Source organism: Alosa sapidissima, chromosome 1, assembly GCF_018492685.1.
Source record: "Alosa sapidissima isolate fAloSap1 chromosome 1, fAloSap1.pri, whole genome shotgun sequence".
Taxonomy (NCBI): Eukaryota; Metazoa; Chordata; class Actinopteri; order Clupeiformes; family Clupeidae; genus Alosa; species Alosa sapidissima.
The window spans coordinates 42216597-42230468 of NC_055957.1; the positions used below are offsets into that span (position 1 = coordinate 42216597).

At 48.8% G+C, this 13872-nt stretch overlaps 2 protein-coding genes across 2 annotated transcripts; both read left to right on the forward strand.

Annotated features, from left to right (window-relative positions):
* Positions 1 to 5154: 5154 nt before the first annotated feature.
* LOC121704651 (extensin-like) lies at positions 5155 to 6055 on the forward strand. The gene is made up of 3 exons (XM_042085089.1): positions 5155 to 5399; positions 5491 to 5996; positions 6028 to 6055. The coding sequence occupies exons 1-3, from the start codon at positions 5220 to 5222 to the stop codon at positions 6053 to 6055; spliced, it is 714 nt and encodes a 237-aa protein (XP_041941023.1). The 5' UTR covers positions 5155 to 5219.
* Positions 6056 to 8293: 2238 nt separating this feature from the next.
* Positions 8294 to 9378, forward strand: LOC121704716. The gene is made up of 3 exons (XM_042085172.1): positions 8294 to 8581; positions 8628 to 8762; positions 8888 to 9378. The coding sequence occupies exons 1-3, from the start codon at positions 8294 to 8296 to the stop codon at positions 9353 to 9355; spliced, it is 891 nt and encodes a 296-aa protein (XP_041941106.1). The 3' UTR covers positions 9356 to 9378.
* Positions 9379 to 13872: the final 4494 nt, after the last annotated feature.

Below are 13872 nucleotides of genomic sequence, written 5' to 3' on the forward strand. Positions count from 1 at the left end.
TCATCATCATGGTCTGCTGCTCTCCTCTTGTCCGCCTTTGGCAGTGCAGGGCCAATTCCTCCTTGGTGATCCGTTGGTCCACCACAGTGTCGGTGATGCCAGGGACACCTTCATGTCTCAGCTGCTCCCTCTTGGCCTGCCTCAGCAGAGACACATCCCCACTGTCCCATTCAAAAATGCACGAAGACATGCGTGCCATGAAAATGGGGTAAAGAGGATGTGCATCCTTAGTGCACCCAGCTGCCAGTCGCCGCATGAAATGGTAGATATCCAGCTTTACCACCAAGTCTGGCCACCCACCAAATCGCTGCTTGAGCTTGGTCTGCCCAGTGCCCTCCCGACAGCAGTCGCAGTCCACATAGAGGAGCTGAGGCGGAGCCACACCCGCATCTGTGTACCTCCGGATGAGGTCAGCTGCCATTCGGTCCAGGGCAGGACCCTCCTGAGCTGTCAGAAAACTGATGAGGATCTGGCCCACCTCATTGCTGACAGATGTTAGCCACAGCGCTGTTCCTTTTGCTAACCTCAGCAGCTTCTCTGTTATCTGTATGTGAGTAGGCGCTCTCTCCCCTCCTCACTGTTTTTAAAGATGGTATTGCTTGTGTGTGAATTATGGACATCTTATGAACTTTTGCTTGAATGCACTCTGCACCGCGGAAGCCCTGCAAGAGCAGAAGTGCCAACGAGAGACATTGAGCCCCTTGCACACACACGCGCACGCACATACACACCCACACTCGCTCACACAGCCGGCGCAGCACAAGGTTTGCCCGGAGTGTGTAGCGCCGAGCGCGTTGCCTGCTTACGGACAGAGACAATTGTTTGCCTGTCATCTTTGGGTTTCCGCGAGTGAAACGCCAACACGGAAGTTAGCGCTTGCTGCGCTAACAGTACTAAACCAGTCGCCACAAGTCTTCATACTCAAACAGCCCTGAAACATCTCATGCATACGGGTGAGGTACCCACTCGTATGTAACACTGCACACACCACATTATCTCCCTGGTCATTTATAAACAAAACGCCATACTTACCTCTTGTGTTCCTCCACCTTCAGTCACTACTACCAAACGGAAGCATGCGCCATTTGAGTAGTATTTGTAATGCCATCTTGACTTTGGGTATGGGGAATGATGTCGCGAAGGGGGGTTTGGAAGTGTGCTTTGTGTTGCTAGGCCTCTGTTGAATGTTATATGTTTATGGGCTTTGCGTGTAGCGTAGCCAAGATGTGTGGGATGTGTTTGAGGTACATTTTATTGTTTGGTTTGTGTTTTGATGACTTGAACACTGTGGTTGTGTACAAGTATGATCGTGATAATGGTTCAGTCCAATCATGTGTGTAGTCAATTATCTTAGCCAATCATGGTGTCTGAGCATAGTAGGACTGTGTATAAGAACCCTGTTCAGTTTGTGTTGTGGGGGAGAGTGTAAAGAGCTGACAACCGGAGAGAGAGCTCTGTTGAAGACTAACTGGCACTGTAAAAATAAATACACTGGCAATTTTGAAATACAATATTTTTCTGCATTCCTGACATTTCTTACCCCTTCTCTCTGATTTCCAACCGCAACGCTGTCCTGGCAAGTGAGGTGGCCACCCGGTCACTCACACTGTAATCACACAAAAAAGACAGTCAGTGATGCTAAATTATTTATATATGGAACATTACTTCCATATTTAAGGTCTGTACTACTACTAATGGTGTATTTCCAATGCTTTTGATTGAAATATAAAAGTAGTTACCTTTTTGGTGGTCCATTGTCAGGATGGGCAGCTCTATGTGGAGGTTATGCTGGCTTTGATGTGGTCGAGCCTGCACAAGATATCCCGCCCATAAACAGCCAGCATCCATCTGTGGGAGGGGATGGTTTCCGGCTCAGTTGGCTCCTGAAACCTTACAGGGAGCAGGCAAGTCTGAGCAGGCAACAAAGGTACTGGCAAAGACGCTTCAGCCACTCCTCTCTCCTCTCTGTGGTTCTCCCGCAGCTGCCTCCCCAAGCGAGAAGGGCTGTTGCCCAGGGCCCTCTCCCTCAGGAACCTTATCACCTGCATGTCACAGGCATATCTGAATAAAACAAAGGGAAAGAGAGACATAAAGACCTTAAAACCAGCTCATCTCAATTGTGTTTTAAATGACAAACATTTATTACACAAGCTAAATCTCAGTATACTCACTTTCGAGTTAGGATCAGCCTAAATTCAAGTCTGTGGGCTGGAAGTCCAGCTGGTCCAAGATGGCCTTGCTGGTCGAAATGAAGGCTGTTTTGCACCAACTGCACCAGAGAGTCTCTGTGATCAGCAGGTAATACCGATCCACATCCAGTACCTGCCGGGCTCTCTTGTGTGCCCCATAGCCTGTGAGCTGTCTCCCATACAAAGGACAGGACAGCCTGAACTTCCAGAGGTGGTATGGCATCCACAGTAGAAACCTGTGTGTGAAGTAGCGCTCTGGCGCGGGGCCTTGGTGATAAATCAGAGCTGGCTCTGGTGGATCACACCACAGCTTCAGGTCGGTACGAAGCCAATGTTGCTTCCACAAAGCTGCTGAAATCCACTTCTGATCCTGTGGTGATATGGTTTTCATTAACTTTGCGGGAAGCCATCCAGACTCTGAAAATGGAGCGGTCACCGTATTCTCAGCAGGTTGGACAGAGGATTCAGCCGAAGATGGAGCAGCAGAGGGAACACAGGCGGAGCTGATAACAGGGGTGACGGGAGCAAAGGACGTCCCAGAGGAGGCAGCGGCTGACACTTCCTAATGTATGCCTAATGTCGTTAACGTTAACTACCAAACGAGCAATAGTCAGCCTCCGATTGCACCAGAGTCTACGTTCGCGGTGGGTTTGTATCCAATCCGATAGCGAGACTGTCTATTGCAGGCAGGTCATGGGCCATGTCAACCCATTCCATAACCACTCATTTCATGTATAGCGCCACCTAGTTAAACACAAAAAAGTAAAAATGAGGTATTGTAATTGAAGGTATCTGTGACCTAACATAGTCAAAACTGCACGAAATTGTAAGTGTAGGATCATTATGACACCCTCTGTATGCACGCCAAGTTTTGTGGAATTCCGTTAATGGGGGGCCACACAATAAATTAATTTATGTTACTATACACCAACTGGCCTGTAGGTGGCCACCTTTTTTATGTATGTTGGTCTTAAGGGGGCATGTCAACCCATCCCATTACCACTTATTTCATGTATAGCGCCACCTAGTTAAAAATTCAAAAGCAAAAAATTAGGTGTTTTCATCACAATATCTCTGGCTGACAAGGTCAAAACTGCACGAAATTAAAAGTGTAGGATCATTATGACACCCTCCGAATGCATGCCAAGTTTTGTGTACTTTCGTTCATGGGGGGCCTTACAATAAAATAATTTATGTGTACATTTAGTGACGTACACCAACAAGGATTCCCGGGACACTGAAAGACCGGGGTACACAAAACTTGGTGGGCATGTACCCCCACATGGATAGCATGTAACCGTCATTTTTCGTTTTGATCTGTAGCCCCCCCGCTGGACTGGACCCCCCGAAAGGAGGGTAGGGCAGACACAGTTCTCTGTGAATATCTTGAGAACTGTAGGGCCTAGGATGACCATTTTTTTCCGTGTGTTTGCCTCCAGGGGTCATGTTAACCCATTTCATGTGCACACATGTGCACAAACAGATACACACACACACATACATTCACAGTAATCATACGTATGACACATACTCACACAGTAGACATATGTACGCTTGCATGCACAGGCACATACGCAGGCACACACACAAGCACGCACACACACACACACACTCACACACACACACACACATAACATAAACATAACACAAACAATCAAGAATTTCTCAGAATTATGAACAGGTAAGATGGAGGTGGGGTTGTATAAAATGAATTTTACATGTGAAATCTATGAACTAATCATGTTTTGGTACTTGTTGTCTAGCAGATACCAGTGAGAATTGAGTGTGGATAATGCAATTTAGTGAGACAGTTAGAATCATATAGGCCTTTCAGCGTGATTACTTTTTGTGAAAAAAATATGCTGGACTGGGCGGCGGTCATATTTTGTACCGCTCTGCGGTACATCTAGTTTAGGATGTTATTGTAACGATTGATGCGGCACCCAGTTGTCCAATCAAAGGTTTATTAGCGTAAGCGGGAAAACACAAGGGAAGCCAATAAAACAAGCACGATACACGAACAGGGTAGTCACATACAATACACTGGGTAAAACACATGAGGTACAACCTAAAGAAAGACTACACAAGCTAACACATACATGACAAGGTAAATGCAATTACACTCACTAAAACCGACATTACACAAACCAGCATTCACACACATTGCATTCTGGGAGGCTAGCACTCAGTCCGGAACACCGACGTTACAATATATTTCCTTGATATTTCCTTTATTTCTTTTACTGTCTATGGATATTTCCTTAGTTAGAGAACAGTACTTGTTCCGGCTGCGCGCGAACTTGAGTAGAGAGATGCTCTCAGTAAGGAAAATGAGAGAGCGCACTGGTTATATGTTGACTAACGTAAAGTAAAGCATAAGTGATGAGTAAAGCATAATGACGCGTAAAAGCATAATGATTTTAATGTTTTAATGTTAATTGACTGTTGCCAATGTCAGATATGGATCCACTGCTGCCAGTGCTAGAGATAGGACACTAGCGTGCCAGTAGAGAGGCAACAATGCGTAGTACTACGGGCCTCAAAAGAGGCCAAGGCCGCGCAGGGCAAAAGCCTGAGTGTGAACAAGCTGCTGCGGGAGCCAAAGACGGCCTACAGAGAAGGTAACATCATGGCATAATGACAACCTAATGCAGTGCAGTAGAGCTTTTGCTGTCTTGTTCACTAAGGTAATAAAATGTTTTTTTTTTTTTTGTCTCCAGCAAAAAAGCGCTGTCGCATTGACAACGCCACTGAGGCCCAGTACCTGGGACAGCTGGTCCTGACCTTCGGCTGGTACTTTGGGAGGAGCTTCAAGTTGCTGGCCGAGAATGATGTCGGCTACATCAAATAGTAAATACATTGCAGAAAACATTCAAGAAAACCAAACCAAACAGCGTACAGTTGTCCCGTTCTTAAACTAACCATGACTCTGACTCATGACTGTTCCCGCCCGTCTCTTGTCACCTTGAGGTCAACGTAGATCGGGCCATTTACGGCCAGGGGCAGTACAAGTTCTTCACCTTCCTTGAAATGTGGCGCTGGTACAGCCTGCATAAACGCTACCAGGCTGACCCACAAGCTGTGAGTGAACAAGAAAGGAAGACGGTGCGGGATGCTCATGCCGCTGTGAAGCAGTGGCTGCTAAAAAAGGAGGGTGACATCACCACCAAGTCCCTCAAGCGCTTCCGGCTGTACATTTTGGAGAAAGAGGTATGCTTGTTGAGTTGTCCTAATACTCCTAATAACACTGTAACATCTGATGCATAACAGAAAACATAAAGCTGATACCTGTATTTCACAGAAGTCTCAGTCGGGCGCAGCACATCCTGCTGCCACTCCATCTGCTCCTCCTACAGCCACTCCATCGGCTGCTGCACCTGCTGCCGCTGCTCCATCTTGCGCGTGGAGGTGTGATGATGATGACCACATGCTGGATGCCCTCGTCCCCTTTGAGAGTAGTCAAGGGAAGCCAGCTGACGAGCTGTCCACCAGCCAGCCACAGCCTCCTGCTGCCGCTGCTCCTCCTGCGTCTCCTGAGCCTCCACTCCTCGCTGCATCTGAGAAGCGGGCCAAGAAGTCCGCCAAGAGTCAGACACAGAAGACCGCACCGGCCTCCAAGTCCGCAAAGAGTCAGACACAGCAGCCAGCGCCGCCGTCGCCCAGTCAGCCTGCGGCCAAACCGTCCTCCAGGTCCACAAAGCGTCAGACACAGCAGCCCAAGCCATCCACCGAGCAGCCTGCGCCCAAACCGCCCTCCAGGACCTCCAAGCGTCAGACACAGCAGCCAGCGCCATCCTCGCCCAGTCAGCCTGAGCCCCCCATCCATGAAGCGCAGCAGCCTGAGACGTCCACCAGCCTGCTCCTGACGCTCGCCCTGAGCCGCAGCTGTCAACAGCCAGTCTGCATCTCAGTCTCAGCCTGCCCCTGCCACCATGTTGTCGCAGAGCGACTCTCCTGTAAGTATAAAAATGACAGTGTGATGCATGCATCTTACAAAATACCTCAGTCACAATCCTCCAAATTATGCACTTTTTATATATATATGCCATTTGTGTTGTGTGTCTTTTAGGTGGAGCTGGAAGGCTGGGTGAGGCTATGGGAGGACCCTAGCGGCATCCCAGCGGCAGACGTCACCTGGTTGAAGGAGGACAGCGAGCGAGGGCTTTTCACCTCGGTGCAGACCTTCAAGGACATCAGGGGGCAAATCAAGAGGCGGCGGGTCCTGAAGTCGGACCGCATGTGGTTTTACCCACCCGAGCCACCTGGCTACATCGGCGGAGGCGTTCCCTCTCTTCAGCCCTTTTTCCGGAGCCAGTTGTTCTTCTGGCGCCCTGTTGGCGTGTGGCGGTGCTCCATCAGCTGCCCACGTGGTGACGCGTGCACGGGGGCCGGATGGAACACCCATCTCTCCAAATCGGGTTACCACATTCAGGTAAGCTTTGGTCCCTTTGCGTGAGTGCTACGTACATGTCTGGCCCATGCTTATCTGTAATTGTAACATTTCCTCTCTCTCAGGTGGTACTCCATGTGCTGTGAAGTGCTGTGCTGCGGGCCGTGCCTCAAGGCAGCCAGGGGAGGAGACGGTGGCCCCATGGGCCGTTGGCTGGCCTGGGACGACGCCATCCTGCGCCAGCTGAGCGAGGCTCACCAGGCTATGTTTCCGGCTGTCCTCACAGCCAAGCGTGGGGTCGACAAGAACGTCCTTAACCTATTGCGCGACCGCACAGAGGGCAACACCATGGCCAAGGTGTGGCGGCAGGTGTGGGAGAACCACATGGAGGAACACAACCGCAGGTGGGACCTCTACACCACGCTCCTCATGGCTTTGGTGCGACCGGGCAGCATCGTCTCCGCGCTTGGCCACGGAGAGTTTCGGGCGCCTCCACCTCCCAGGGAGCTTCCTTGCGAGTGGCTCCTGCGGCACGCCTTTCTCCTGGCGGAGGCCAACAACGTCCAGGATTACCGGAGCCAAATTCTCTCCACGTTTGGCACGGCCCTGAAAATGGACTCCACAAAGAAGGCAAGTTACCCAAGAGTGTGTTGCATACATACAAGTACTCACAGGAAAACACCACATCATGCAAACCTAAACTGTACTCGTATTTGTTTGTTTGTTTTGTCGTAGGTGGTGAAGAAGCTGTCTGGAGAGGGCAAGGGCTCGGCCGAGTGGTTCACCAGCATCGGCAACAAACTCTCCCAAATCGTGTCCTTTGTTCTCACCTGCGAGGAGTCTGTGGAAAAGCTGGAGCCCATGTGCCGTGGAGTGATGGAGAGATTCCGCCTCGCCAACCAGCCCGTCCCCCAGATCCTTTACATCGACAGGGGCTGCTGCAGGGTGCAGGGTCCGACGGCGGTGGAGACGCTCTTCCAGCCTTGGGTGGACAACGGGATGGTGGTGAGGCTGGATATCTTCCACTGGCTCCATCGTTTCGACGCTGCTCTGCGGACAGAGGCCCACTCGAAGTACCCCGCCTTCAAATCTGCGCTGGCCGGGGCGGTGTTGGCCTACAACCACCAGAACCTCGATTTGCTCATCGCGGCCAGGGCCTCATGGAGGCCGTGTCGGACGAGGATGAGGTCCGACGTTACATCTCGCGGGAGCAGTTAAAGCACCACGTCTGACGGGTCACCCTCGGCGCCCATGAGAAGTTTCGCCTCATTCATCTGATCATCGAGGAGCTGAAGGGTCCGGCGAGCTCGATGAGAGTGGCGTCAGCCTCTTCAAGTCCACTGGTACGATAAAACACACACACACACACACACACACGCGTGCGCACGCTCAAAGTCAATTGTGTGCTAAATGAATGCATGTTTGTGTGTTTTGTGCTTACAGCTGCCATCAATGAGATGTGGGCCAGCCAGCAGTGACACCTGGAATGCATCCAGGTAGTGCAATGCACCCACCAGGCATGAGCATGTATCGGGTGGCTCGCACCACCACCATCAACGGTGTGGATGTCCCGTATTACAAGTGCCTGTGTGGGAGCAACAGCTTGGAGGGGTTCCACCGCTCGCTCCCCCACATGATTCCAGATGACCTAGAAAACACAACAAATACTTGCACTCAAAAAAAAAACACACAACTCAACAATACCGCTCATATCATGCCTGTTGTTGTGCCTGCAGGTCCCCACTGTGTGGTGGGGCCCTACAAGGTGTACGTGGTCAGCGGCATCGCACGGTGGAACGCCGACAGGAGCTCTGCGGCTGTGTTTGGAGGTCGGCAGAGGTCCAGTGTCTACTCTGCGCCGCTCGTGGACCGCCTCAACGCTCGCTGCCAGCTGCTTTTCCGGGAGGCCGTCGAACAGAATCTCCGGCCCCCGGCTGATGTTCAATCGGACGAGCTGCTCGGGCTGGAATACCTGTTTCGCCAGAGCACGGGGGAATCTGAGGCTTTCTCCTGACGGTCTTGTCAACGATGGCCCGGCCCCCGAGGAGGAGGTGTATCAGCCTGGTGATCCCGGCGCTAAGGCAGACGAAGCCTACCAAAGCGACAAGGACCTGGAAGACATAGATGCTGCCCGCATCACGCTGACCAACAATGAGACGGCCACTGTCCATCCGCCAGCCTTTGTGAGTCTCACCAACATGCTGCTGAACCACAAAGACATTTATATACATATATGGACATTCATATTAGACATTTACTTTAGAAAGTAAAGAGACTCTCTCTCTCTCTCTCTCTTGCTGTTTTGCAGGAGGACGCCTGCAGTGCCAATCCCCTCTCTGGGTTCCAGGAGCTGAAGGCCTTCTGCGCTACGCTAGTGCAGCTTGGGGGTGCTGACCAGAAGTTACAGCTCACCACCGACCAGCACAACGCCATCCTCGACACCTGGAATGCGGTGGAGGAGCATGACAAGCAGCCACAGAAGTACCACCAGCTGTACCGCACGCACTGGGGCAACACCTTGTACTGCCGTACAAAGAGGGATGACCTCGGCGACGCCGCCCTGATCCAGCGGGTGAAGATGGCCAGGAGGTACGCGCCGGCCCAGCAGGACATCAGCCCGCAGCACAACCGCCTCATGTACGTGCTGGTCAAGCTGTTATGGTTGAGTGCCCCCCAGTCCTCTCGGATCGGCCAGGAGAAGGCCAGCATCCTCAAGGCCTATGAACGCATACAACACAGGGTGTTGGTGGACGATCCGGCCTATGAACGCATATAACAGAGGGTGTTGGTGGACGATCCGGCCTATGAACGCATACAACACAGGGTGTTGGTGGACGATCCGGCCTATGAACACATACAACACAGGGTGTTGGTGGACGATCCGGCCTATGAACACATACAACACAGGGTGTTGGTGGACGATCCGGTGCTGTCCAAGGCGGGCATCCCTCTCCCCAAGATCAACGTCAAAACGGTGAGGGACTTTATCCGACAGCAAGAGAGGCTGGTCAACTTTCATGCCACGAGGCAACCTTCAGTGATCTCAAAGACCACCTCCGTATCGTCCACAGAGCTTCCTCCAGCGCCACGGCAACCCGACGTCCTCCCTCCGCCCGACTACCCGGTGATGGAGTACGTACCCACGGCCAGCCCGGCCGGCACCAAGAAGCTGAGGGGACGGGCTGACATGGCGGCGGCGCCGCAGCTTCCTCCTCCTCAGCCACTGCTTCCTCTTCCTCAGCCACTGCCTCTTGTGCGGCTGCTGCAGAGACCCCCCGCCACCTTCAGCATCACCGGGCCTGTGCCCACCCCCACGCAGTCTGTGCCCCTCCTCCACAAAGGCCGTGCCGACTGCTGCGCCCTTGGTTCGGCTTGTGCCCATCCTGCCTGCCCCTGCTCCCGCTGGGCCTTTCTCCAGCCAGGCCCATGCTGCTCCAGCTTCCTGGTCCAGGTCGACCCATTACAAAAGGAAGCTGGTGGCAGACCAACCCACCCAAGTTGGGGCAAAGCTCTTCAGGGTTCAACACATCCCCAATTGCAAGGTGTGTGGCCAGCCTATACAGGGACATAAAAAATACAAAAAGAAAACGTATTGCCCTGTGAAAGACATGTCACCCTCCAAGGGTCTGGACAACAGGGTTTACAGAAACTTTGCCCCCTTTTTGTCACCTTAATAGATGGCTTGAAGGACTGACACTGTACAAATTGTAAATACTTTTTTACCTGTAATCTGTGTTATGGTCTTACAAGTGCCCGTTGCCTTGGCACCGTTCACTGTGTTTTGCAGTGTTCTCCTATTATGCACTTTCTGACTTATCTATGTTCTGGTCTTTAAAAAGCCTGTTGCCTTGACACCATTCGCTGTGTTTTGCAGTGTTCTCCTATTATGCACTTTCTGACTTGTTATCTATGTTCTGGTCTTACAAAAGCCCGTTGCCTTGGCACCTTTCACTGTGCTTTGCAGTGTTTTGACTGTACAAACTGTAAAATAGTTTTTGACTTGTTATCTATGTTCTGGTCTTACAAATGCCTGTTGTCCTATGTTATGCACTTTCTGACTTGTTATCTGTTTGCTGGTCTTAACTGAATAAAAATAGTCAATCAGTAACAATGCCTTGTTGAGTGTCGCACGCACGCACACACACACACACTAGAACTAGGTTTCTAAAGGGTCAAAATCTTAAATCTAAATTAGTTTAAAGCCTTAAAAGTCTTTAATTGTGCACTAGGTCAAAATACATTTAGTGTCTGTCATTTCAGGTTTTTAAGGAGAAATCAAGTTGGTATTTGTTGTCTATACCAAAAAGCATATGCTTAAATTAATTTTTAAAATTATTTAATTTTAAAATTATTCAATCATAATAGTCATAAAAGGTCTTCAAAAGTCTTACATTTAACTTCTTGAAACCTAAATTTAAACACTTTCTTTCTTTAAATTTAAACACTTTAAACACTTTTCATAATAGTTGAAAGCATAAAGGACATAGGGTGGGGAAAAAAACTGTCATCTCACACAAGCTGGCATTTGTGATAAATCCAATACTTTATTGAAAGAAAGGGAGCAAACTAACTACATTGTATGACTTTTCAATAGCTTTTTGATAGCTTGGGACTTGTGTACAACAAAGGTGAATAAAAGGCATTAAAATGAATGCAGGGGGGCTTATGCTTCTCTGCCAATAACCTGTCTAATCAATTGCACTTCAGTCCTGCACACCCCCATTCGCGGGGCTGGACAATGCAGAAGTGCTAATAGGCTGCAAAAATAAGAGAGCACAGTTTACAGTATTGAATGAAATAATCTATCATTATCAGGAATTGCAGTAACGATGATTAGATAAACTCAGCATCTATTTATGAAATGAAGTTTCATTTTCTTGACTATACCTTGGATGCATGCGTCCTTTCCACACCTAGGTTTGGCTTTAAAGGGAAACTTGGCAGGATTTCCCCCTCTGCTGGAGAAATTGTGCATTATGCTATTTCAAAACTGTGGGAAAAGGTAAAGATAAAGCACATGGATTTGTTTACAAGCTAGCAAAACGGTTAGCATAAGTTCGGCAGACAATGTGGATGTTACAAGGTAAGAAACACGATTTAAAACGAGTTTCTTGTTTCTCACTTCTCTTTCCAGGACGGTAGTCTCAATGTTGCAAGGTTGGTTTTCCGCCTGGGGACGCTAGGGGCAGCGGGAAAAGTCACCATTTTCACCGGAACAGGTCATTTAACCATCCAAATGATTTCTAAACGGGTTTATTACGTTGAAATAGTTGCCAAGTCCCCCTTTAAAGCTGCACCATGGGACCCACCACACCGCCTTGTAAACTGACAAAAAGAAATTAGTAACATTATGTGAAGCGTTTTAAAATGTTATATAACATATGATAACATAAATATCTGCATAAAGACATGCATTTACCGATGTCAAAGTCAAAGTAGGCTTTAAAGGTGCCTTCCCAGATGTCGTTCCTGACTGCACTGGTGTTACAGGTGGTGACATGGATGGTGTGGATGACACAGGGGCCACACTGGAAGGCTACAGTTTAACAGAACAGGAAATGAAATAAAAAAAAAATACACAATACACCATCAACACATCACACTTTTATGAAACACTTCTTATACCTTTTTCGTGTGGAAACCAGTCACATGTCTGTGTCCCCCCAGAGACATTTGGCCCCTTTGTTGTAGTGGACACTTCTCAATCTGTAACTTATGACAATGAATCATAACTATCTGTTCCCTGTAATGATGACATAGCTTTCCTGTGTTTATATACATGTCCAAGTTTACCTTCTGATACAGTTCATGCCATTTCTTCTGGCGTGGTGCCGGTCTGTTCCCCGCCTCAGAAGGCCAGACCCCCTGTGTGGCAAATCTGTGCAGGCGGGCCACCCATTCATCGTCACTCATAGCTCTGTGTTTCTTGTGTTTGGAAGCCATCTTCCAATAGAAGATAGTGTGTGGCAAAATAATAACGTAGTAACATACATTATGACAGTAAGCCTATGCACGATTGTAATTATATTGATATAAACATGTAAAACTTTAAAAGTCCATTAAAAATAATGAAACTGGCCCTGACCTCTACAGTTCTCACACTACAATAACTGGTTTTGGAAGGGATTGACAGCTATTTATACAATATGAGTTAGAAGTAAAAACAATACCTGCAAGTTATTGAATTTCTTTAATTATTGTCCATTTTTACAAAGGAACAAGGCCTGCTGGGAATGGAGAAAATGTTTATCCCAATGACCTTACTTCCTGTCATTCGTGATTAGCCTACATTAAGTGAGGCTACTTGGTGTGTTATAATCAGCAATGCAATCAGCAATTAGTAAGCATAAAAGTGGCACACAGAAGAGAAAAAGAAAGGCAAGAACTGGAGGAGACTAAATCCAAATGAATGAAACTGAACACTAAAACACCTCGAATGTTGCTGCTGGCGTTGATGCTAGCAGTGCTGACGTTAAAAATCCTACCTAAGGAGTAGGCTAGCATATGGACAAGAACGATTGAGTACTCGACCATAGTCTCCATAGAGAACAGCAGGGCCAGGCAGTTGACTTGCTGAACAGAAGGGCCGCAGAGTGAACTTCTAATGGGTGAGTAGGTTGCTTTTTTATGAAGTAGGCATGTGAGGTGCTGTGACCTTTTTGTGGAAGGCTGACCGCTGCGACACACTGTTTAGGCTAGGCGCCACGCGTATGAGTTGTTCTCCTTGATGGCTATTTTAATTATTCTATGGCTATACGTTATATGCGTTTCGGTTTCGAAAGTTGGGGGAATTCAGTTTAACAGGTGGTAGCGATGATTAGTCAGGTAGCCACTGACCATGGCTCTCTCTGATCCATCCATTTGAATCTCCATCACACACATGACATTTTGTGTGTGGGTGTTTGTGTCGCGGGGGGTGGGGTTGGTGTTGGAGGGGGGGCCCAATGAAAATGCTTGCAACGGGGACCAGCACAGCTACGCTACGCCACTGCATTAACACGACTTGATATCACTTGTGAGGATGATATAATAATACATAAATAAATGTTTTGATGACTCTGAAGGCGAAGGAAGTGCAAAAATTTCTGTGTGAACCATCTGAGTTACAAGATTCAGTTCAAAGGCTATCACGAAGTTAAAACTGCGAGTCTGCGCAGTACGATGGGGGACCAACTAAAAAAACGTTCAATTTGTGTCAGTGCCCTCCCATCGAAAACGACGGAGTCTGTTCGTCCATTTCTTTTGTCTATGGTCTCGTCTCAAAATGCTTAACTCCTTCCTTCCGCCGTCACT

Excerpts from the sequence above, each read along its gene's own strand:
- LOC121704651 (XM_042085089.1), top strand. The coding sequence starts at position 5,220 with ATGTGGCGCTGGTACAGCCTGCATAAACGCTACCAGGCTGACCCACAA. Across the intron at positions 5,400-5,490 it reads TGTACATTTTGGAGAAAGAG|AAGTCTCAGTCGGGCGCAGC; the intron begins GTATGCTTGTTG and ends TGTATTTCACAG. Across the intron at positions 5,997-6,027 it reads GCGCCATCCTCGCCCAGTCA|CCTGAGACGTCCACCAGCCT; the intron begins GCCTGAGCCCCC and ends GAAGCGCAGCAG.
- LOC121704716 (XM_042085172.1), top strand. The coding sequence starts at position 8,294 with ATGCCTGTTGTTGTGCCTGCAGGTCCCCACTGTGTGGTGGGGCCCTAC. Across the intron at positions 8,582-8,627 it reads AGAGCACGGGGGAATCTGAG|GAGGTGTATCAGCCTGGTGA; the intron begins GCTTTCTCCTGA and ends GCCCCCGAGGAG. Across the intron at positions 8,763-8,887 it reads CTGTCCATCCGCCAGCCTTT|GAGGACGCCTGCAGTGCCAA; the intron begins GTGAGTCTCACC and ends GCTGTTTTGCAG.